At 42.9% G+C, this 25159-nt stretch overlaps 1 protein-coding gene across 1 annotated transcript in view; it reads right to left on the bottom strand.

The window, feature by feature from the left end:
• The window catches only part of CRIM1 (cysteine rich transmembrane BMP regulator 1), a 188758-nt gene that overhangs the window by 36032 nt on the left and 127567 nt on the right, over positions 1-25159 (bottom strand). The window contains 4 exon segments of the mRNA XM_004765456.3: positions 2588-2797; positions 3960-4081; positions 7144-7300; positions 15068-15196. Of these exon segments, the coding sequence (XP_004765513.1) occupies positions 2588-2797; positions 3960-4081; positions 7144-7300; positions 15068-15196 (618 nt within the window).

The following is a 25159-nucleotide window of genomic DNA, read 5'->3' as shown; positions in this document are numbered from 1 at the left end:
CTGGGAGTTGCCCTGAGGCTGTGCCGGGCAAACAAGCAGTATGAGGACCTTAAGCATATTCGGGTAATCCAAATACAACAAGCATGTCAAGAGAGCGTTGGCAGTGGTGAACCCTGCCGAGGAACAGTCCGGAGGCACAGTAGCCAGCTCATGCTTGGGGCTCAGTGGAAACCGGTTCCAGGACAGCCACCCTGTCTGTGCAGGGGTGCTCAGAACTGGAATCTCTGAGAAGCTTCCCTGCGGTGACATTCAAAGTGGTGGTCAGCACGGGAGTCAAGCACTTTGATAACATGCAGTGGTGTGGGCTGACTTCCAGCTCAGAAGGGAACTGTGTCTACAGCTTTGTCTCAACAGAACACAGAGACTGGAACTGTGCATGAACCCATTACGGGGAAGGGACACGAGCCAGGGCTGATGTGCACAAACTCTGCAGTTGTGAGCAAAGGGGAGAGGAACAAAATCGGGATGAAAAGGAGTGGGGACGCATGGTTTGCAGGGAAGACCAAAACTTGGACAAAGCAGCTCTGAACTAATGTTAGAAAAGTCCCCCTTACTGCTACTGCCTTTTTCTTTCACAAAGGACTGAGAGAGGCACCCTCAGTTAGCGCCCTTCCACACGCTGACATGTAGGGCAGTGGCCAGGAGACAGCGATGCGTGTTTGTGGGAGTCTTCTCTCGCTCACCTCTCTGCCTTACTCCGTGCCTCATGGCGAACACAGGAGCAGCAGGAGACACGGGGAGAGAGAGAGAAAACACCTGCGAAACAGTATCATTTGGTAAATCTTCTATCAGGAGAGTTTAGGAGCTGCTCACCCATCCCAGAAAGGAAAACAGCTGATCCCTGAATGGAAAAGGGGAGAAAATATTTAAATAGGAATCCCTGAATGCAACAGCTCTGGGGTCTCTCAGGAGAAGAATGTAAGAATAGATATGGATACCTGCGTATCTTCATGTATCTGTGTGTGCGTGTGTGTGTGTGTGTGTTTATACACATATATCTAGATTTTCACCAATGAAATAATACTTCAATAATCCTGTGTGTATTACAGGAGAATTTTCCTTATCTCTGTAACAGAGAAAACTCATTTTGGTTCCACTGACTTCCAATTCTTAAGTCCATCATCTGTTCTTAGTAACATCTCTGCATTTGAACCAGTCTGGCTGAGACCTCTTCACTCAGTACAAGTTTAGCAAAGACCCGGGTGCAATCCACACTCCATACACTCAGGCCTAAAATTAAAGCATGGGGTCTTCATTGGAACAAATGATTTTTCCTTCTCCAAAGAGTTAACATAGAATTGTTTCATTAAACTGCTCATTTATCTTCTGTGTCAATGGACACTAGTGGTTTTTCATATTTAACTAAAAAAAGTGTGAAAAAGGAAACTTTCAATATGGACACAAAGGACTGAACTATGGGGAAAACAAAACAAACATGATAATCTGGTCCTTTACAGGGGTATGGGGCTGTCTGTCACTTTGATACCTTAGTTACTGAGGGGTGTAGACACTCAGAGCTAACAGGGACATCAAGTGTCCCTCTCCTCACCCTGGTCACGGCAGACGGGGCCACCTTCCCTCTCCGGGCAGGCCTGCCTTACTGGAGAAAGGCAGGTTTCAGGTTCCTGATGTAACCCACTGCATCGGTGGATCCACCCGCAGGGGGATGTGGCGCAGGACTGATCAGAGGAGAAGTAATTAGGGCTCTGAAATCTGATAGCACATCCATTCCAACTTTACGAGATGTGATGCAAGAATCAGAAGACTTCATTTCTCCCTGGCCTTCGGGCATACTATTTGACTTGGGTAAGAGAGCTAGTATTTCTATGTCTGTTTTTCCAAACGAAAAACTGTCTGAGCGCACTTTCCCCTAACTCAAGTAGCTTGCAGAGAGGAAGGAATAATAAACGTAAGACTATGTTGAGCTCTTTGGATGAAAGGCACTAAATGAGGGATTATGGTAATAATTACTGTTATTGACAACCGTAATTCAGACCCCCATGAGTTACATAATCTCATCTGTTCTTCTAGCAACATCTCTTGATTACCATCATTAGGATTTGAAATGTTTGGGACGTGTGGGCCCTCTAAATACCACCATTTGGCAGGAATACCACACAGCCGTTCATTTAAAAAGGGGCAACAGCCAAAGACTTCGATAATTCTCTTCCTCTCAAATATTCCTTTGTAAGTAATAAGCTTTTATGGAATAAAGTTCGCATCAATCCTTTCCAATTAACTATACCCCTCAGCCTTAATATATTATCTGTCAAACGGAGAGCTGGAGTTTAAGAGCATTAGGTCTGCAAACCTTTACAAAGATACAGGTCAAAGACCAGTATCATTGAGTAAACCAACAAAAAAACGAGGAGAGTCGTTTTAGGGTTTGAGCATTTTCCCTGGTCTTTGGCAAATCTTTGATAGCACCTGGCTGACTTTGTGGCCGTTGCTGACAAAAGCCACGGAGAGCGGCAGTGTGCTCCGAGGGTCGTCCCCTGCGTGTCCCCCAGAGTCACAGAGGTGATGAGGCCCTGCAAGGCAGAAGTCATTTGCTTAGGGAGCGCACGAGACGGCAGCCAGCTTTTACCTGAACATGACGGGCAGCACTGTCCCGGATGAATGGCGGGGTTGCCACAGGCAGGCACCGGGCAGGTGATCAGAGCACACATTTCCCGTCCACTGTGGCAGTAGCATTCCCGGCACCCATCGTGCCAGCTTTCCTCATTTTTATGGTGACGGCCGTCCATGGACAGACATGTGCCTGACAGGACAGGTGGCCCGGCTGGAGCAGGGACCTCTGGACAGACAGAAGGCAGCCTGGTAAAGAAGCAGCCACTGCACGGGAGAAACAGCCTGTAGTGCCCTCACAGGTAATGCGACCCAGCCACCGAAAATCACGGGTATAAAGGACGGTTCATGACACGGGAAAGGCTCGTGACAAGAAGTGAACAGGCTCTCACTTTTGAAAAAAGAAAAATCGGAAAAAAACCCTGCAAATATGCTAACCTCTGACAGGACTGCGGTTGCTTTTTACTCCTCTCCCTCTACGTCCGCATATTTTGTAGAGTAGACAAGCACGGATTTCATAGCAAATGGTACACGTATGTTTACTGTATGGAGAATAATCACTCTAGGAGTCACCCAGTGGGAAAATCCTGGGCCTCTTGAAACTAACAGATGTTTGTTCAGTGCAACAATCAAAGCAGGGACTAGATTTTTGTTTACTCTGACCCCTTAAAAACACTAAGGGTGAAAACTGCCTAACTTTGAAAAAAAAAAAAAAAAAAAACAACACATGACAAACTTGCAGGATCTTTTACTCCTGAATCTGTGGATCGTGCTGACAACCAAAGCACCCTGGGGTGGGTGGCCAGGCTGGAGCTGGGGTAAGAGCAGAAATGGCACTCAGGGTGCACGCTCGAGGGGCCTCAGGGATGTCTTGAACAGGAAGACCCAGACAAAATGTATGCCCGGGATTTGTGCGTATGTGGAGACGGAGGCTGGCATGTGCTCATTCAAAAGTTTAAATTCTCATGGAAAATGGAGTTACCAGAAAATAGACAAGCAGGCTGCTTAGCCACGCCGGCCTTCACGGGCCCCACCAAGGGCTCTCTGTGGTATCAACTGTATCCAGCTGCTGCTAGACAGAAGCAGCTGTGGAGGGTCAAGGTAAAGGTGCTCTAGGCTAATGTTCCTAAAATGGGTAAAACTGAAGAACTAAGAAGTCATTCATTTGGTCAAATGTGCTTGTCTGTCACATGCTTGCTTTAAATTCTACTCTGAGCTCTTATACCAATGAGATGGAAAGAAAAGGGATGGGCCCACAGAGAGTGACATTTGTGTCTGAGCAGACAACTGTCACTGAACCAGTCTCATTTACATGATGTCCTCTGTTCTCTGTGTCTGAGCCCTGGCTGCTCTGAGGAGGGAAGGGGGGGGGGGTCATGGTTCGCACTTACCTCTGCACTTGCAGAGAAGGCAGCCGTGACTGTCCTGCTGGAAACCCAGGGGGCAGATTTTACTGCATGGGAGCTCCGGGCATTTCTTGCAGCGACAGATGTCACAGCCATGCTTATTCTTCCTGGGTAATTAAAATGTCAGAGGTCAGAAAATCCGAGTCTCAAGTGATGATCAAGCGCTCAGACCAAGGATCGTCGAAGGGATGCTACTATTAAGCAGAATGACTTGACTTAGGCTCTCAAAAACTTGTGGAGTGATGTGTAATTAGCTCTCCATGGCCATGACCACCACCCTCCTGTGGCCAAGGTTTAGAATTGCCCAAGGAGCGATGTGATTCTGGGATGTGACTGTCGGAGCCTCAAAGACATGACTGTTGTTTTAATTAGGAAAAGTAGTACCGTAATATAAAAAGATGAATGCGTAACTCCATGAATGGGACGGCGAAGGGCAGACTGTTGGTCAATGCTGGGACAGCACGGGGGCCAAAGTCCTCCTTTTGTCAGGGTAAGCCTGCCTCACATGACCACAATCTTGGAGAAATTTCAGACACTAGTAGAAATATATTTTTTTTAAGATTTAAGATATTTATTTGAAAGAGAGAAAGCAAGAGAGCAAGCAGAACAGGGGAAGGTGCAGAAGGACAAGCAGATACCCTGCTGCTGCGGGGCTCCATCCCACGACCCCGGGGATCATGATCTGAGCTGAAATTAGATATTTAACCAACTGAGCCACCCAGGTGCCCCACCAGTAGCAGTACCGATGAGCACTTTACTGACCTCAGAGCAGACAGGAGAACCTGAGGCTCCACAGACCTGGGAACGCTAGACCAAGACTAATAAAGAATAAAAGCTCTGAGAAGCCCTGCAATCAAAGTACACTCATGATCTCACGAGCTGGGAAGGAGTTGATCAGCCGAACAGCGCTCTGGACACAGGGTATAAAGAAGCACGTGGGATAAAAGGAAAAGGCTGCGCTTTAATAAACCGCACTGCCTAAATTTTGTGACTGGAAAGAGGATGTTAAATAAATAAATATGTGTTCATGAAATACATCACAGTAGTTCAAGTGAAGATTTTTTTGGAAAAAAAAAAAAAATTCTTAACAAACATTCCTTCTTTTCTGTAAAAGGAGAATGTCCCTGTCTGTTACAGAGGCGCTTACTCTGGGTCCTGTCCACCAGCCGCTGGACGGAGTCTTCTCCTAGACTCCGCATCTCCTCTGTAGGTTTTGCCCTAGTTGGCTTACTAGGCCTCAGACAAGAAGGAGTTACTCTATTTACCCTGTGATTTCATCCCAAGTAGCCCCAAGTGGCAACAGTGGTGTTCAACTACACACACACACACACACACAGCCCTGTTCTTTTTCATCTTGGATAAATCAAGAGACTCTGAGAGGAGACAGCTCTATGGGAAACCCTTGGTATACCACTGTCCAAGTGACAATTAAACCACAATCTGCTAGATGAAATGAGAGCTGAGTGCTAGCATCTATATATTTAGGTCAACATGATGAGAAGAGCAAATTAAATGAATTATTCATACTCATGACAGGTAAGTCATTTTTAAGGTCTTTCAAGGCTTTACCTGATTTGTTGTTCATTCCTTTAGATACCCCTCCACCTGTCCACCCACCCCTTCTGGAAGGCTGCACACACAGAGGGACAGTCCACTCAGCAGGTATGGGTAAGGGGCACAGAAGGCTGCCTTCATCCCAACACTCCCATATGGTGTCTGGCCAACATTTCTCCTTCAGACGCTGTCCTTGAAACACATTCTAGCCGATAAAGTCCTCATTTGTCTGTGGTGGTGGTCTACCTGGTCCTCCTGAATGTGCTCACCGGCAGGAACATGACACGGACTCCACAGTCCTCTAAGGGATTGCTCTCCAAGGTGAAGGTTGGATTTGAACCTTGATTCTGAGCTGTCGTAATACTGCAGCAGGTGGTTATAGTTATTCTTACTATAACAATACTTTATTGTATGTTAGAAGTGAAGCTAAGAAATAATTATACTTTTACTGGTATCATAGTCATATTTTAGGATTAAGAGCAATGACGGTTTATTAATTTGGGGACATTTTAAGGATAGTGAACATTCTCCATTTATCCCAAAATTAGAGTAAAGATTCCCCAATCCCCGCTAAACTGAATTCCTAAGAGGAACCATAAAAATGGTAACTTAAAGACGGCAGGGATGAGATGATGAATCTACATTCTTCATAATTACTAGCATTACACAAATATATTAAAAATTGGAAAGGCAGATGGGCGCCTCGGTGGCTCTGTCGGTTAAGTGGCTGGCTGACTCTTGATTTTGGGTCAGGTCATGATCTCAGGGTCGTGAGATGAAGCCCCGCGTCAGGCTCCGCATTCAGCGGGGAGTCTGCCTGAGGATTCTCCCTCTCCCTCTGACCCGCTCCCTGCCTCTGCGCGCATGCGTGTGCCTTTCTCTCTGTCTCTCAAATAAATAAATAAATCTTTAAGGAAAAAAACTGATAAAGCAAGATTATGAAAGACAATTTTTTAAGGAACTATCTTAATACAAAGGCAGAAATAGATGTTAGTACAGACTCTAAACAAATGTGAACTGCCTTTCCCCCCTGGAATAATTTAGATTTTCAATGGGGTTTGGCTCAACAAAGAATTTTTGAAAATATAACACAAGTTCTTATCTCTAAGGAAATACATAAAAAGCACTGCTACATGAAGAAACAGGTATCACAGACCAGACCCAGGATCAGACAGGGAGGTGCGGCAAATAAGCACGTTCCGCACGGCCACTGAGTGGCTGTCCGCTGATTTAAAAGTACACATTAGTAAGTAAATTACTGCCCTACAGTCACTGGGACAGTGATGAAAAGTTGCGGCACGGGCAATACTCAGGTCTCGTGGCAATTCCATTGCCCCAGGCCCTGTCCAAAGGCCCCTGCCATGAGGAAGTCTCACAGAAGAGGCCCAGAGGACAGTGGCAGAACGAGTCTCTGGCCCACTCTCATCAAAGAGTAAGAGTACGACCCGCCCCTCGCTGCTCTCTGACTCACTGAACAAAGGAGCACAGGTCTTCTGGACTCCACGCATCCCTGATCCCGTCACACACGCACGAGACAATTAACAAAAATAAGTTTGGACGTTTCCTTAAGTTACGGATGATTAAGAAGGGAGCTTCTGGGTCAGGAAGTACTTACAGGTATCCAAACGGACAATGCTTGTCACAGATTATGGGTCTGCACTTCTTGGGCCGTGGGCGGCACTGACAGATCTCACAGTTGTGGGCATCGGTCAGGAAACCGAAAGGGCAGTCCAAGGTACAGCCTCGCTTGAGGCCCGAGCACAGCTCCTCCCCTGTGAAGAGAGGCGGAGGGTGTGAGGTGCTGGTGAACTTGTGGACACGTCGGGTCCTGCCCCTAGTCTTCCGGTCCTCTTCCGCAGATGCGAATGCTAGCCGGGACTGTACTAGCCTACATTATATGCTAGACTGTATACTGGACTGCACTATGGCATGAGGAATGCTCAAAAGTTATGGAGCCGCCATTCCATGGTAATCCCAACGTAACTCCACGTCTTGGTACTAGTCCAGAATCCAGAAAATAAAGCCCAGAAAAATAGATTTCTGAAGTATATCTCCATCTGGTGCTCAAGAGCAGGCTGGTAATGACAATCGGAGGTGTGGATGAGACAGAGTGCTGTTTTTTCACCAAACTTGCTCTTATGAGTTCCTCAAACTACTGATCACCATTTACTGTTAAAATGTGAGAGTTAGACACTTACACCCCAACAGCATTATATATTTTGCTCCTACTAAACACTCAGGATAAAACACATTCTTCACTGTTCACACAATGTTTTCTCTTAGGAGTTTTACATATGATCCTGGGACACTGCACATTGTATGCGGCCTAAAGCATTTCTTTAAAGAGAAACAAGTCTAACAACATGATACAAAATGAAACAGTCAGTGTTTCATTTTGATATCCACCGCCCTACGAACAGCACTTCTTTGGATAGGCCTAATTGACTAAAAAGTGTTATGTGCCAAAACGTCTACGTTAAACTTTATCCACTATCTGAAATGTTCAAACTCTCCACTCCTAGCAGAGTTTGGTGTGATGTGTGTCCTGTTAGTGAGCAGTAACATTATTTTAGAATTTAAACAAGGCGGGGGGCGGGGGAGCTACAGTGGCAGGTGAAAGGAAGTACTAGAGAGATCAGCTTCACCAATGTCTTCTAGGAAGATTTCCGAAGGTGTGAGGTAGGGCTCTGTAGGGAACACAAACGTTCAGGTAAGAGAAGCATGCGGGATGGTGTGCCGAAGCAACCTGTGGCCTGTCTGCATTGAATGCAGAGTCTGGAAGTCAATCAAATGTAAAGAGTTTGACACAGCGACGGCAATAGTGTGGCAATGTTTGGTGACTGCTCTGCATGGGCCGGCAAGGTGGGAAGAAGAGACTATTTTTGTCAGAATAACCAATCTGTTTTATTTGGATGACCTTAAAGCGTATATGTTGTAAATAATGCATGTTACTAAGAAAAAGAAAACGCACGTATCCCCTCCACACGCAAACCTTGTTTATCATCTAAAATTACACCCTGAACTACAATTAATAGGTGAGATGGGTTCAGGGTTTGCACAAATATTTTAAGAGAGCATCTTTTTGTGAATCTTAGCTGGCAATACACAAACATTTAATCTGCTATCTTTTAGAGAGGAAAATGTGATTTATGGTATAATTTTCTACTCTGTCCTGATCATAAACCTTTCATTACACATATTTAATATAACCCTGTGGGTCTGTATCACACTGCGAAGCAACTGATTACTAATTTGCAACCTTAAAAGCAAAATTCTAAATGGCTCATTTAAAAATTTGTAATTATAGGACTTGAAAGGTCATCAGTTTTCCTTTCTTTCCGTCATTAAGGGATGATGAAGGAGGGAGAAGACCTTCACAGCCACCTTTTTTCCTCTGACACTGAATTCAAAGTTGTAAGCCGATTTCTCTAATCCATGAATTTTTAAGTCACAGCACTGTGGACCGGGCCTGTCTCCGTTCTATTCCCTATCAGAAGAGGGCTCTGGGGTAGGGCCTTATTTTCTTTCTTTATACAGCCTATGTGCCATCACGGTGTTTAGCTTGGAATGAACGTTCAATAAACATTTGCTGAATGAATGAATTGATCAAGGTTCCTGCTATTTACTCCTCCACTCTCGAGGCTGCCATAGAAAGAAAAAAACAACAAAATGGAAAAACTTACTCTGCTAGTACTTAAAATCTTCGAAAACACTGGCACCTGCTACACATCTCAAAATACCATATTCTAACTCAGAAAGGAAGAATATTAAAGACTATAAGGTGGTCCTAGGTCCATGTATCAATTACGGATTTTTCTTAATAAATGTATCATTTCAATGATAAATGTATCATCGAGGCAAACCTTTACATAAAGAGCAGAACCAAGCAGAAATACTTTATTTATAGGTGAGTGGGGTTTTAATAAGTTTGTCCGAGGAGCTTTAGCACACCACTCAAGGTAGCAAGAAAGAAAGAACGGTGGCCTTACGTTCAGAATTTTTTAGCATTATGACTTTACTGAGATCTAAAAATGCTTCCTAATCTATGGGGGAGAATTACCACTGAAGAGAAAGTGATAAGTAACGGCAAAGTACACAGCCTGTGCGTCAGTCAGCGGACAGCAGCTATGCAGTCATCTCTGTTTACTCTCTAGAGAAAAAGTGCTGTTAGCTCCCGGGGCCAAAATATGACACAACTGTACCTGTCCTCCGGGGCCAAAATATGACACAACTGTACCTGTCCTTCAGGTTAAGTGAGTACCACGTAACTACATTTGGAACCCAATGTGACAGTGTCCCTTCTCTGTCCATATTCGTGGACACTGGCAATTCCCACTAACCTGTTAGTCAGGAACACCACAAAGGTGCTGAGATGATTAAATAAAGAAATGCAACACTACAAATGCTTGTCCCAGTCTTGAATCTGGGCTTTAGTTATGACTTTGGCTCTGAGTCATCACGAAATGGAAGCCTGGAGTCTGCCTCCCTGTATTTGTTGCCGCAACCTTCCCTGGATGCCAGATTAAGATAAGTTTTTCATGAAAAGTAGGAAGGCTTCCTCTTCTGGCTCCCATTAATTTGCTATGCCTGCATCAGCTTCTAAATAAAAGCATTATTATAGAATTACAAAATGTTAAAACTGGAAGAGAAGTTAAAAATAATCCAGTCAAATCCACTTGATATAAAGTTGTAGAAAATAAGATGCCAAAAGATGGATGGCATTTAATTGATACAGATGTCACTTACTACATATAGTTCACACGGTAAGCTGAAGTGTAGCGTGTCTATTCAGTTAAAAAGTAATGTTATTAATAGCTTGTATCCACAAGTATTAGGTTACTAACAGTACACTGAAATGATTTTAGTTTTAACTTTTGTAGCTCTTGTACTTAAATGTCTTCTACCATATTTCTTTTTTTTTAAATTAAAGATTTTATTTATTTATATGACAGACAGAGATCATAAGTAGGCAGAGGTAGGCAGAGAGAGAGGAAGGGAAGCAGGCTCCCCTAAAAGCAGAGAGCCCGATGGTGGGGCTTGATCCCAGGAACCTGGGATCATGACCTGAGCTGAAGGCAGAGGCTTTAACCCACTGAGCCACCCAGGTACCCCTATCTTTCTATTCTTTATTCTAAATATGGGAAAATGAGTCAGGGATAATTTAAATTCTCTGTATGCCTTTGATGTATTACTTTGCTGGGCAGTGGTATAAGAACGTTGTTATTTGTTACAGGTTAAAGTAGCAAAGCTATGGTATGTTCACACAAGAGAATATTTTGTCCTACATCTTCCATTTATTTTTTGAAGGAGTTGTTAACACTGGGTTTTAATTTCAATATAAAAGTTTCGATCTAAAGTGGGTGTGTATAATATGCTTAAACCGCAATATCATTACAGTCTCTTATTAGTTGAAGATAAAGTCCATTTTTATCTTTTGCATATCCCTAAGTACATGGCATATGGTAGGCAGTCAACAAATGCTAGATGAAAAAAGGGTGAGTGAATAATAAAGCAGTGAACAGGGGAGAAATTTCTATCTGTTGGGCAATGGTCTGATTTTAAGCAATCTTGATGCCTGTGGTTTATATAAACAAGGTCTAATCCCTAAGAGAAAAGTGAGGTATGGATGGTTAGGGCCACAGCATGTGAAATGGGTTTTGTTGGATGGATGCAAACAAAATTAAGACAAATTGAGTATTTATCAAGTAGCTGCAATGGGAAAGAGAACACACTTATGCCATCTTTTAGTGCAAGGAAGTTTCCTTTTTCTAAAACTAGGTGAAAGAGAATGAGAATATCTGACAGTTAAAATTAAAAGGTAAAGGGGAAGTTGTTCGTGTGAGTGTCCTGAGAGGACAGGAAGAAGCAGAGGTGATATTTGGCGCAAAGGTGGGGAAGCCGGGGGCTTTCCAAATCAGCCAGCCTGCGCTGACTCAGAAGTGGATGGATTGGAAAACAGCGATCATTTTCTGTAAACAGAGTAACAATTACCATATGTTGGCTAGTAAAGCTAGTTTTGCATTCATTAGTTTACTCAGTCCTCAGAATAACCCATTAGTTAGGTATTATTATTTGCCCTTTACAGAGGAGGACACAGAGGCTCTGAGCGACTTGTCATGATCAGCGAGATGTGGCTCAGTCTCCTGCCGGAGCCTGGGAGGGAGTGAGGGGACGAACACTGATGGGGGTCTGACAACTAACAATCGGGGCAGTTTGGTTTACTGACTCCCCTCCTAAAGGTGTGGCTTCCAGAGGTGTCAGGTCACTAATGACACGGGAGTGAGAACAGACTGCTTGATGACCACACTTCTGTAGGATACAGACAAACCAACAATGCCACTTGGTGTTTAATTATGTCCTTAGGTACCAGGTGGCAGCAAGTGAGACGGCAAAAGACTAACCCGGTCAAGAATCTCAGTTTGATAAAATGGATATGTGGTCAGAATGGCAAGAACACAGAAGGGGATCTTAAATAAGAATGATGTCCGATGGCGTCCCCAATTCTGATGGCTCCTTGCTCACTGGCTCAACCAACGCCTGCTAAGCACCCAGCAAGGCCCTGGGAAATGGGTCTGTTCCTTCCCACCTTTGGTGCGAACATGTGCCTGGATGAAAAAGACCAAAGCCTCCTTTTCACAGGATTTGTAAGTTACAGAATTTGACTTGAAATGGTGATATTTCATTAGTGTATTGCTTACAGGAGGACATCTTATACTGTATTCACGTTTGTGGCATGAACACCAAGTACAGGACCAAGAACTTGGCAGGTGCTCTATTACACGAGGCAGAAGAAGAAAGGAAGGAGGAGGGAAAGAAGAATAAGACCAGAGATCTAGCTTCCAACTAAGTAAAATCTGCACATAATGAACAGCCAATCAAGATTTCTATTAAAAAAACTGACAGGAGCACCTGGGTGGCTCAGTGGGTTAAGCCTCTGCCTTTGGCTCAGGTCATGGTCTCAGTGTCCTGGAATCGAGCCCCGCATCGGGCTCTTTGCTCAGCAGGGAGCCTGCTTCCCCCTCTCTCTCTGCCTGCCTCTCTGCCTACTTGTGATTTCTCTGTCAAATAAATAAAATCTTAAAAAAACAAAACAACAACAACAACAAAAAAACCCAAACCACTGACACAAAATGCAACAGTCTCCCGTACCTCTCTCTTATGGCAGGTTAATGAACTGTAGGTGCCAGGCAGTCAGTATACATGCACATTCCTGTCACAAAGCCGGAAGGCAACACGACTGCAAAGACAGGCAGAGCAGAACTGTCCTAACAGCCACCCTGCAAAAAGCCAGTGATCCACTTTTGACTCGCTTCAATGACAACTGGAGGAAAATCGTTTCTTTGGACTTAACTACAAAGGGCTCTTTGTCAAGTGCCAGGGGTCTGATATAAGCATAACCACGTGGTGAAAAAGTTCCTAACAGCAAAGCCCCGGTGAAGGTGGGAGGCGGGGGGATCAGGCGCGATGAAATCTGTATTTTTAGACTTCAAAAAGTTCAGAAAAAGATTCGGATATGCTCCCATGATCAGAGAGCTGTGTAGCTCAAGAGAGTTGAAAACTGTTAATATATAAACTCTTCACAATACAATACAAATTGTGTTGGTATCAAAACAACAACAACGAAGTTGGCCAGTTACACAGACATACGTGGATGCCAAGGCAGCTCCCTAACGAATTTAGTTTTCCAAACAGGACAGCCCCGATGCGTGAAGGCTTCTAGGACATTTAAAGATGGTAACCACCAGGGTCCCAACAACAGTTTTGTAAACTCCGTTTTAGCACCAACTCCAGAAGGCAGGCAGAGTTATGGGGACACGTGAATGGAAAAAACTCAATTACTCAACTCCTATTCAGTGTCTGTCTTCTTCATCAGAAGTATTCTTATAAAAGAAAGTGCTGGGTAATTAAGGTTAAGAGGACATAAAGCCTAAGATAACTAATAAATCAGAAAGTAAGCATCTATCTACATAAGTAATTCCAAGGCTCGGAGCCCAGGATAATTATATCCAGAGGCTCATGGAGAACCTGCTTATTATAGAAGCACTGTCTATGTTTGAGAGATCAGAGGGAACAAAGAGATTTCAGAAAACTCAAGGAGGCCACCAGATGTTAATTCAAAAGGGACAAAGGATTCCAAAGCTACAGAAACCAAGCTGGACATGCCCAACTGAAAGTTCTGCAGAAAGAACTGTTAAACATGTTGATTTGTGAGCAAGGAAAGCAATGACCGCCCAGGAGTCGCTGTAGGTTCATGAAGAACAAGCCGTGCCCCACTAACTTCATTTTATGTTTAAAATAGGGTTTCCGGCAAAAGAGTGCTACAAATACAGTGTGTTTTGATGCCAGAGAAGATACAGATGGGAGTGTTTCCAGACTTTCGTGTGGAGATGGAGCTGACATGTTGGCTGAGGGACCTCGCTGAGGGAGGCAGGATTACGCTTCATTCTGCAGGAAGGTCTTCTGTGCAATGGGGATCTGTCCTTGGTTCTGCACAACTTATTCTCCTTCAGTAGTTGGGGTGAGGATGCTCAAGTTATGCTTATCACATCATGAAGATTTGAAAACATTCCAAATAGTTGGAAAATGGTTTAAAATTCTCAGGATAATATCTTGTTTAATTTGGCCCTGTATTTGTATCATTAAAAAAAAATAAATATTCAAATACAGAACGAATGAAGAACCACCTACCAGCAGCTGATGTAAAAAGCACCTACACGTTCTGCAACTTGTAAACTCAGGATTGCCCCATAATGTGTAATTCAAAGTGCTAATGCAAACTTAGGCCACACCACAGCACTGCGCAAATCAGATCAAATTCTGAAGTATTCTGTTTGTTTCTGGGCCACACACTGACATAAAGATAGTGACGGTTTGTACGTACGTCAAAGATGGAAAGGAGAGTTGCAAAATGAACTTTAGAAAGTTCTAAAAACTAGGTAACGTAGCGTGCAGAATGGTGGAGAGGACTGAAGATGTTTATTCTAGCAGAAGAATCAGGGGGATTCAAAATCATTTTAAACATGAAGGGCAATTCATTCCCCCCCACAACCCCCCTGGGAGCAATGCAATGTACTCTGGCTAGAGTTTCAGAGGGCAGGGCCCGAGACATGATTGGAATTTACATGGAAGAGAGCTGGGATAAACAGTGTGAGGCACATTCTGAGAATTATGGCTGCCACACGTGGTATGTGACAGCCTCTGTGTGGGTGACCGCCTTGTCACTGGATGACCCCAACAATGGTGTCAGAGACAGCACTGACCGGGGGGTTAGGAAGACGTGTCCTCCACAGCCTGGGGGGCTGCCCCCGTGATGCAGCTGGACAGGAGGGAGTATCCGAATACAAGGAAGAATAAAGGAGCACCTCTTTCCCTCCAAATGACTACATATTTGGGGGTGTTAGGTATAAATGTTCTTTTCTTCTTTCAGATTGCTAAGGGAATGTCATCAATAGGAATGAAAAAGATATTCAATCACATAATATGCTTTGACAGTACCCTATTAGGCCCAGAAAAAAAGGCACAATCTTCTGTATACTTACTGTTTTTGCACTGACAAGTTCGACAACCATTGTGATCAAGTTTGAAACCATAAAGGCACTCCTTCTCTGTCAGCGTACAGTTTGATAACTCCCCGCATGCAGGCGGATCAATTGTGATGTAGGTTGGTTCTAATAATAAAAAGAGAAAAAATAAATCAATGAAACATATGATTACCTCTTAGACGCTATTCAATCTTTGAAATCCCACACTACAGTAAGTTGCCAAAAAAAAAAAAAATCAATAATATTCATCAAACCCTAAACTTTTATACTTTCCTAATGTTTTTAATCCCTGAAACAGAAAGATTTTTATTTAGGTTTTTGAAAATGCAAAAAACTCTTTTTCTTTATGTTTAAGCAATTTATTTATTTCTTGGTACCCTCCCATTATACTTCCCTGATGGTTACCACTATAGAAAGCAGACAGGAGAGGTTTAATCAACAACATGTAAATTGTTAACTATTCTTCTATTTCCTCTTGTGTTTTCTGCATTCACCTTCTGTAAAAATCAGGACATAGCTTCCAACTGTCAATTATCTCTCCATTTTGCAACTCTTCTGAAATCTGGATTTCCTATCTTCCAGGGGACACTCCTTCAATTATTACAGGTATGATGGATAATAGTGACTAGGAGCTCGGGGTCCAGGGCCAATGGGAGTGGCAGAGTCAGACACAAGCAGTCAGCAAGAAGAGCGAGCAGCCATTCTGGGAAGAAAAGCCTAGAGGACACCAACACCAAAGGTGATGCTTTACCTTCCCTGCCATGATAATAATGAAGATTTGTCCTGGCGATGAAAGTCATTACACACTTCTGTAAAGTGCATTATGGGTCCATATGTTTGCAATGCTCTTTAAAATGCCTCAAGCTCCATCCCATTCCACGGAGATGAGTGCTCTCATTTTCCCCATTTTATGGATGAGGAAATCTAGGATTGCTCACTTGTCCCAGATTGTAGAGGTTAGCACGTGATGGACCCAAGACTCAAACCCGGCTCCAGGGTCGCCATCTTGGTTTCCATGCAGTACAAAGCCCATTGTAATGATCCCTGCTTTGCAGCTCAGATAGGCGACAACTTCTATGAGAAGGTGGTCAGGGTGTCATCAAAAAGGAACAGGGCCACTGACCTATTTTCTGTAGTTGTTTTTAACCAAAAGATACTATGAACTTCTTCAGAGGAAGCTGGTGCTCACAGTATCTTTGTGAAGAGCGAAGTACGGAATGTCTCTACCTATGTTTCCACAAATGGAAAATATGAGGTGCAGAGAGGCTGACTGGCTTATCTTAGTTTACATAGCAACCCAGTAGCAGGCTGGGAATAGAACAGAACAGAGGTTCCTAACCTCCTGTCCAACACTCTATCCATTAGTTCACACTGTCTTCTCTAGTTTCGTTTCCCGTTACCATGGAAGAGAGACTAAAATAAGTATTTTAGCTGCCACTGCTAAGATCAAGAGTTCTAAATTTTTATCCATCTGCTAAAAGAGGCCAATGATTCAACTCTTCACAGGTAGTGGGCAACGATGACTTCCTCAAGAGATGCTTTGATAAGCATTCTCCCTGCAAAAATACGTATGAAGAGGGTGTAGCACATTCTCTATTTTTACTGCAACACAGTGTGAAGAACATCACCCTGAAATTTTGATGTGAACTTCCCGCCACTGTAAAATTTCTAATTTCCTTCCGCCACTCACGTATCCTTTCTGAAAGGTAACTATAAACATCAAAAAGTCATTTAAGTTTAGGCAAGTTTTATGATGCCGTGAATTAAACACAGCTGTGCCGCTTTCTGACATTCTTGTAAAATTTACTGTCAACATCTTTGGTTTTCGAACCTATATGGTCTTTCTTTTATCACCATTGTTCTTAGTCACCCAAAATACTGATTCCATTTCAGCCTTCAGCCACAAGACAGCCAATGTTTTGTCAACATTAGTCCAACCACAAATGTCAGAACAGAGGACCTTCAAGTAATTATACTCTAGATTATCCCACAGAGAAAGGAGTTAGAGGTCTACGTGCTAGAGGTCTGAGGGCAAAGGTCAGGGCTGGATTCTGAAATCTGTGTTCATGCTTTAGGAAATGGCTATGGGTGAAGAAGTGTTGAGCACATCGACTTGGACCAAAACCTTGTGTTCTTACCTGACATTTAAGTTCATGAACGACTTTTGCCTTCAGAAAATGTATTATGGAAAAATATATTTGGGCAGATTACACCGATCCTGGGCATGCATAAAAATCATAAGGTAGTGAATTTTAGGGATTTGTTAGGAGGACAGTGCTGTAAATGCTACTTTTGATACTTATTTTGTTTAATGCATAAAATCAGAATGGTGATCTGTGGCTAGAAAGTCAGGGGAAAAAAAAAATGGGTGGCTTGAGGATCAGAACCACAACACTGACTTGAAAAGTCCCACGCCTTATCCAAACAGCTTCATCAGCTAAGGAGACAGTCACAGGCCTCCACCAAGCACACATTTCTCCAGGAGAGGAGATACACTGAGTCTGATTTCCCACAGCATTCAGGATGATAACTTTTGTTCAGTTTAACAAATGAAAAGAAAATGCAGAGAAGGGCTGTTTATTAGGTATTGGTAAATATTTCAGATAAGACAAGTCTTACTGGATGTCCTCCAAGTCTCAGATAACGTGTAGAAGGCAAGAACAAAAAACTATTTTGTATCTTTAAAATTATGTTTCCCCTTCATTTATGATACATTAGATGGAAGAAATTGGAAGCGTATACATTTCAAATTATGTCTCCCTCAATATTTAATATTAAAACACAAAAAAACCTCAACAAAACCATTTACTCACGAAAATTATCAATTACTCCAGAACTATTCAATTTCCCCTCAAGAGGTTGGCTGAACACAACAACGTTCACTGTGATATACTCAGTATAGTATTTTAACACTTGTCCTCTCATTTTATGACATTTAACAAATAAGTATTGTTCTCCTTTACAAGTACAAACTGGAACAAATTTTTACAAGCCTTTTGAGGGCAGTGATGCATGACTGGGGTGGGGTACTTACTGCCATTGTCCTAGGTCACTGGAGGAAATGCTGATCTGTAAGAGACACATCTGTAGACCATGAGCTGTCTAACATTTCATCTGAAGTCATGCACTGCATGCTAGTCCCTTCCATCATTCTCTCAACATTGTAGTGCCCAGTGTCCTACCCTGTGAGGCCCTCTCTGTATTTTGGTTAGATTCTCTAAGAACAACATGACAACAGGAATATGCAACTATAAACTATCTAGAAAAAGATCTGATATTATCATGAACGAACTGAGAGTCTGCTCTCAGTTCAAAACATTCACATGTAATCTCAGAAGTGGTCCTTTTACCAACATCACGGCAGTGTTTGGGGAAAGAAAGACCACTGCAATTCAATTTCTTCTTCCTAACAATGAACTCCAAAGTGAGAGACACATCTGATACCATCGTGAATTGGAGCATTTAAAAATCAATGTTACATTTAAGTCCTTACAGAGTAGTGACCAAAAGTTAGTTAGATTGTTTGCCAAGTTTCTATCCCAGGAAATTCTTGGGGTGGGAAGAGGTAACTTTAAAGAATCTAAAATCATGGTATCATAATATGATTATTTCTAAAGCATATACATAAAGAAGCTCAAGGAAGTGTTGGTGACATGTGAGAAATGTGTGTGAGCTGCTTGCTCGAGTACCCTGAACTGCGTTTGTCGGGGACTGTGACTAGCTCACGCTTGGTCTGCGCAACGGTGTTCTGAACATGGAGAATATCCTGATGAGTCTTGGCCTGAACACCAGAAGATTCTCATGTAAATCCTGCATTTCTATGATCTTATATTACAAGGGATACTGAGAGGAAAGGCCAGAGAATACGTGCCTTTCTAAAAGGATGATGGTGATGTTGTGCCCTTGGCAGGTCTGGGGATTATCAGTTGAATGGAGGTCCTGCCAAGATGTCTGGAGACAAAGATGCATCTTGGTATACAATACCTGTTGCTTGGAGCAAAGAAAACTGTCTCCCTTCAAACTGGCCGGGGAGAGACGTGTTAGTGGGCCCCTTTCAAAGGAGAGAAATGGTCTCAGATCTCCTCATTTAGGAGATAGAGCAAATATTTTCACGAAGGTTGGCACCTGGCAAGGGGAAGTTCAGTGAGGTGCTGCCTACAGGATCAGCCTGGAATTCCACAACTTGTACTGAATCAGCTGAGGAATTAAAGAAATACCTTCATGTCCTCCAAAGGAAGAAGGCTTGAAACAGCAGGAATTCACTGTCTTTGGCTACAACTATTTCTAAAGGGAACCCTGGAACAGTGTCTTTGTGGAGAAGAATTCTAGAAATATTTGCTGAGCCTAGAAGCAATAAAGAACAGAAACGGGTGTTTGCTACGTCTGCATCCAGTTTGCTTGCTGTCTCCTACCCCGCGTCTCAGTGGAGGACTGCTGCTCTCCTCAGGCCGCGGTCTTCCTGAGTGGTCTGCAAAGACTCTCTCTGAGCACCTGACGCTCTCCAGAAGGGCTCTTTTGACCAGAACCCTTGGGACCGGGTCTGGAGTGCAGGTGTTGGGCCACTGATTCTCATCCTACGCCTTAGAGAACAAAATGCCGGAAGGAGACCTAGCGTAACATGCAATAACATAAACACACCTTAACTTTTTATTTTACATTTATTTAAAATTTAGGGGTTACTATTTTTCATATCTTAGCCCAACAAAGCCCTTCCCAGTAAAAATCTTTCCAGGAAAACATTCATATTTTTCAAGATGTAGAGAGCCTCAGGAACTAAGTTTCTGAAGAACACCACCAATATTTTACATGGATGTTCGTGTATTTCCTAGAGTAAGTGTATCCATTCAATGGAGATGCTCAGGCCCTGTGGTCCCAGTTAATTTGATCAAGAGTACAAAGTTGTACAAGGCCATAGCACTAGATCGTAAAATCAGATATATTTGATTATTCAGGAGATATATATGTGTTACGCAAATCTAAACTCTCTACTGTCTTGCTTTTTGTTAATTTGTGGAAAATTCTCCAAAAACAAAGGGAAGTTGAAACCTAGTATAACCTTTAAAGACACTGATTTAAAGTTTTAATATCAGTCCTATTGTCATATCAGATAGTTTAACACATATGGGACAACAAAAGAACGAAAAGGAATGTAATCTGATCTTCAGTTATTTTAAAGTGTGTAATAGTAATGTGAATTTGCTCCTGAAATAATTTATATAATCACCAGTTTTTTTATTTTGAGGGGCTATAGCTTAAATGCACATGTTAATAGATGCTTTTAACTTGGGGTCTAATCTGTATCAATCCATTGAACTTCTGGTTTTGAAATAATGCATACAAAGTTTTTCTCATTACCTTGATTACTACAAGCTGTTTCTCTCCTGCAAATAATACTAATTATCTCCATTGAGAAAGGTGTGAAGCACTCTTTCTGATTAGCAACTCTGGGAAGGCTGACAGCCAATTAGTAGCTCTTGAGTATGGGTGGGTGACTCTGGAAAAGTACTTGTGGAAGACATCCAGAGTCATCCCTCCTGAGTCTGTCTAAAGCATGGCCTCCGACAGGGAGGTAATTAACTCTAGTTCCAGACTTCGACCATCTCTAGGGGTGCGGCCTCACCCTGCTGCGGCCCGGGTGTGCGGCTGGGCTGGGGGCCGGGCTGTGGGCAACAGCTGCCTACCAGCACCCAAGTCCCACTAGCATGCCCGAGTGTATACATGTGCGTGCCCACACACATACTAAGAGAAGTTTTTCTGGGAAAAAAACCTCACTATCTGCAAATTCTTAGAAAAGGTAGTTTTTTTTTTTTACATTTTATATTTCACAGTTTTTTACATTTTTACATTTTGCAGTTTTTTACATTTCTTTCATAAGTTAAAAAAATTTCAAGTAGAAGCGTAACAAGATACATGAAGATATCTGTATCTGATTTACCCCTGGCTTTTGGACTTTGATAATGATTTGCATAAGGTTACATGGCTCTTCTCTGCAAATTCATAAGCCTGCTTACTCGACTGTTGAGAGACAGAGATGAACAATTACGTTCTCTTTTCAGTCCTAATTCAAGCATTCTCTTAAGATTCTTAAAAAATTATTGACTGATGAATTGATTGGCTGGTCTTGGCTAAGCTACGTGAATAGCTAATGAGTGGGAGAATTCCAAAGAGTCACTCACTTTCTAAGGCTAAATCTCTCAGGTCCTGGAGCCCAGTAGTTACTGTGCGCCTGGCCAGGACCATAAAACTGGAGATAAAGTTGGATAAGACAGAACCAAAGGAGATAACTTATCTGCTTTACTGTGTCTTCATATGTCATTCTGTTACCACAGTGGCTTTTCAAATGTGACCATAACTAGTCAGAAAACCATCCCAATAAATCACCAAATTGTCAACATAATTTCAGCTTGGGAAGAGAAGTACTATCAAGATGAAATTTTCCCAAATGAAGCTAGAGGGGAAACTATTCATGTAGATGATGAGAAGAGACAGACTGAGGATACAAAACTCCCCTAATCTGAAAGGTGGGGATTTCCATGGGGCATGGATGTGTATTTACAAAAGTCTCATGAAGTCATGGAAAAAAATCTACAGCTGGAGTTTTCAAATTCTTTCTGCCATTACATACTTAGTGATCCTTTTTTCCTTTGTATATACTTCTCATAACAACACCTACATCCTTGTAGTTTTTAAAGTACTTATCACAGAGCAGTTTCTTTATTTTAAGATGAATGGTGTGAAAATGTCCCCAAGATCTGTATTATTTTATGGTCAGATAGAGAAATGACCACATATTTACTTTAGACTTATTTATTAACTTTGTATGCTTTTTCCAAGGAACTTGGCTGTTCCAGTTATTTTTCTTCCTTTACCAATCTCATATTTAATAGGAAAAGATAGTAGTAGGATTCTGAGGTTATTGTTAAAAAGACCAACAAAAGACAAATTAAATTTTTTCATAGAGAAGATGTCTTTTTCCAAGAATTCAGCTTGAGAGCTTTCACAAAATGACTGGACTCCAACAATAATTTGGATCTTTTAAACTTGTCTTATGTTTTATTATTATATTATTTTTATTGTTCATTTTCCTAGAGGATGGATCTTGGCAATCATTACCCAGAAATAATGGGTCATATTTATAAATACATTTGTATATGTGTTTAGGAGCTGTCTTGAACTGGGGTGTGTCAGGTGGTCAGAATTTTGGTATCTCAGCCCAACCCTCTGGAAAATGGCTGAGGACCAGAGAGGAAAAGTCCCTGTGTTAGGAACAATTGTTTATTCATGGTTTAGAACCTCAGCACTAAGCCTAGTACTTGGCCCACAGTCATGCTAAATGAATGAATAAAGAAGAACAAAGATGCCTGAGCACGGAAAGTCAGGGCACACTTTTTTGATGAAGAAGGGCTCCCATTCAGTATTGTCCTCAACAGGCTCAATCTCTAATTTCCTACCTTCTGGAGGACTGGACAGCAAGTCCCTTAGGATTCTCATTGCTGCAGCAGTCCCTTACACATAGTGCATGCTCAATAAATGAGCTTCTCTCGAGCAGCAAGCTAGCTCAGAAGGCTGCTGTGAACCAGACTCTCTTAAAAGTCCCCAAACCCAAGCACTCTCTGTGAGAAACCCCGTGATGACACTCAGCTGCCTAAAGTAGGTGAAGTTGTGATCTGGATCTTTGGCTCGAGAAGGCAGGCAAGTGGCAAAGCATTGTACGTCTCCCTCAAAATTCTTCTTCTTTTTTTTTAAGATTTTATTTATTTATTTGACAGAGATCACAAGTACAGAGAGAGTGAGGCAGAGAGGGGTGTGGGGGGAGCAGGCTCCCCACTGAGCAGAGAGCCCGGTGTGGGGCTCGATCCCAGGACCCTGAGACCATGACCTGAGCCAAAGGCAGAGGCTTAACCCACTGAGCCACCTAGGAGCCAGAGGCTTAACCCACTGAGCCACCTAGGTGCCTCAACCCCCTCAAAATTCTTAATGTAAAATCTGACACCCCAAATTTCAGTTATGTGGGGAATTCACTTCTATGACTATCTCAACTCACCCACGGTGCCGTATGAATAAAGCGTTATCATAATGGTCCTGAAAAGAGCTGGGCGCGCACTCAGTTCAGCAACACAACTCGCAGGGGATGAAGAATGGGCACTCTTGCCGAGTGCTCAGCAAATTTACCTTGCAATGGAAACAAAGGTCAGCCAGAATCAGAAGGAGAAAAGGGATGAGTCGAACACCGGAATGCAAACGAGCACTGATGATGTCATCTCAGGGCCCGGCAGCTGGAGCCCACTTACTTTCCTCAGGGGGGACATGAGTGCCACTGGTCAGGACCCAGCGCCTGGAGAGACGAGCCTGGGCAGAGGGCGACCGCATGAGCAAAGAGACAGCCAGGGAGAGCACATCACATGTCCTTGGGTGGGGCCCGTATCCCTGGGCAGCCTCAACGTGCTTTCCTGGAGGTCAAACAGCAAGGTCCAAATTCCTGAGCCAGATGGAGGCTCAGGAAAACTAGCAGGATCAAAGGTTGCCACGACGGTAACTGGGTCTCTGCATTCAGAACAGAGCCAGGAGCAAGAATGGCTTCTGAATCTGAGCCATGATGGTCAAGCACTTCCACATTCACCAACTTACCTTCCTCAGCCTCTCCCTTCTCACAATGGGGGTCTGAAGAGGAGCAATGCCAAGGACATGGACTTGCAGTCAGGAGATTTAGCCGGAGTCGCTCTTCTCTCACTATCTCACATGTGGTGCTGAACCTCTTTGGGCTTCTATAAAATGGGAATATCCACTATTCCAATGTCACTGTATCACTGTGAGGCTCAAATCAGATCATAAAGAGGGGATGACAAACTCTAGGTGTTCCGTGGATATTACTTGTTGCTAGAACTGCCGTTCCATCCTGCCTGTTTTGGAGCTTGACCTGGTCTCCGAAGATGGCTGAGTACATGAATTATGTGCCCTTTTGCAGGCCTTCAATGCTTAGCTGATAAATGGTATGGCCACAGCTTTGGCATTCTGAACCCTGTCCATTGTACCCTAAGCATCCTTTTCTATCTCCAGTGATAACATGAAAAGCATCTAGGATGTGGGTTGGTCCATGACATCCTTTCATATGGTCTGGTAAGCTTTGGAGCGTGTTAGTGACCAGCCACTGGCGCCTTTCACATTTGCCGAGTGGCAGTCTGATATCATTGTTCCACATTTTGACTGTGTCCATGATGTCTCGAAGAGAACAGAAATCTCTTCATAATCAGCTTATCCAGTGTGAGTGGAGACAATTGTCCTGTGTGCCTGGTTGACCCCGTTCTTCATCCCTCATGATGGGGGCCTTGCTGGATCTTTGGGGAGGAGGGCAAACGCATTACATTAAAATAAATAATATTTTGGTAGCTTTGCCAGTAGTTCTGCTACTCTCCCGTTGCAAGAGGATGCAGAAGACCCATCTCTAAAAGCTGTCTTTGATGAGCAGATCCTAGTTTCAGACGTGGGACTGAATAAGACTTATGTCAACAGTAAGAGACAGTTCAACTGGTACTTTCTTAACAACAATACTGGGGGTATCTCTTTCAAATAATAGAACAAGCTCAGTTGAGCATCCCTACTGAATTAATCTGGCCTAAAATCTCTGTCTGATCTTTCCAAAACTTAGTTCCCAGAAAGGATAAAAGAGTCATGATCTTGAAAAGATCTGAACGTGCCGATCCCTCTCAATTTACAAGGCCAATGGCCATCGCAAATGGTTTATTATCATTGCTAAGCATTTTTTAGATGAAATTTTTAATAAAATAGAGACTCCCTGGATTGTTTTAGAAAGTGAGCTAATGTGCAGGGCAACAGCTTTCTAATGAAGGTGAAAAAGAAGAGCACCATATCTTGTCTTCCTACTGATGGCCAAGGTAATAGCATCAGGACCAAATAAATACAAGGCACAGGCATAAGCTAATGGCAGGTGCCAAATATCTCAACAAACATTAAATATACCTTCTTGCTTGATTCCAAAGCAGATCCAAAGCAGCCTCAAATTATTATCATGCATGTACACTTTTTTAAAGTGAGGAAACCAGGGCCAGCTAAATTTTAGTAGAAAAAGAA

The sequence above is a fragment of the Mustela putorius genome, unplaced genomic scaffold (genome assembly GCF_011764305.1).
Source record: "Mustela putorius furo isolate JIRA1106 unplaced genomic scaffold, ASM1176430v1.1 tig00000281_pilon_pilon_pilon, whole genome shotgun sequence".
Lineage (NCBI taxonomy): Eukaryota > Metazoa > Chordata > Mammalia > Carnivora > Mustelidae > Mustela > Mustela putorius.
Note: the sequence above shows the minus strand (reverse complement) of the source record. Positions and strands in the feature narration are given on the sequence as shown.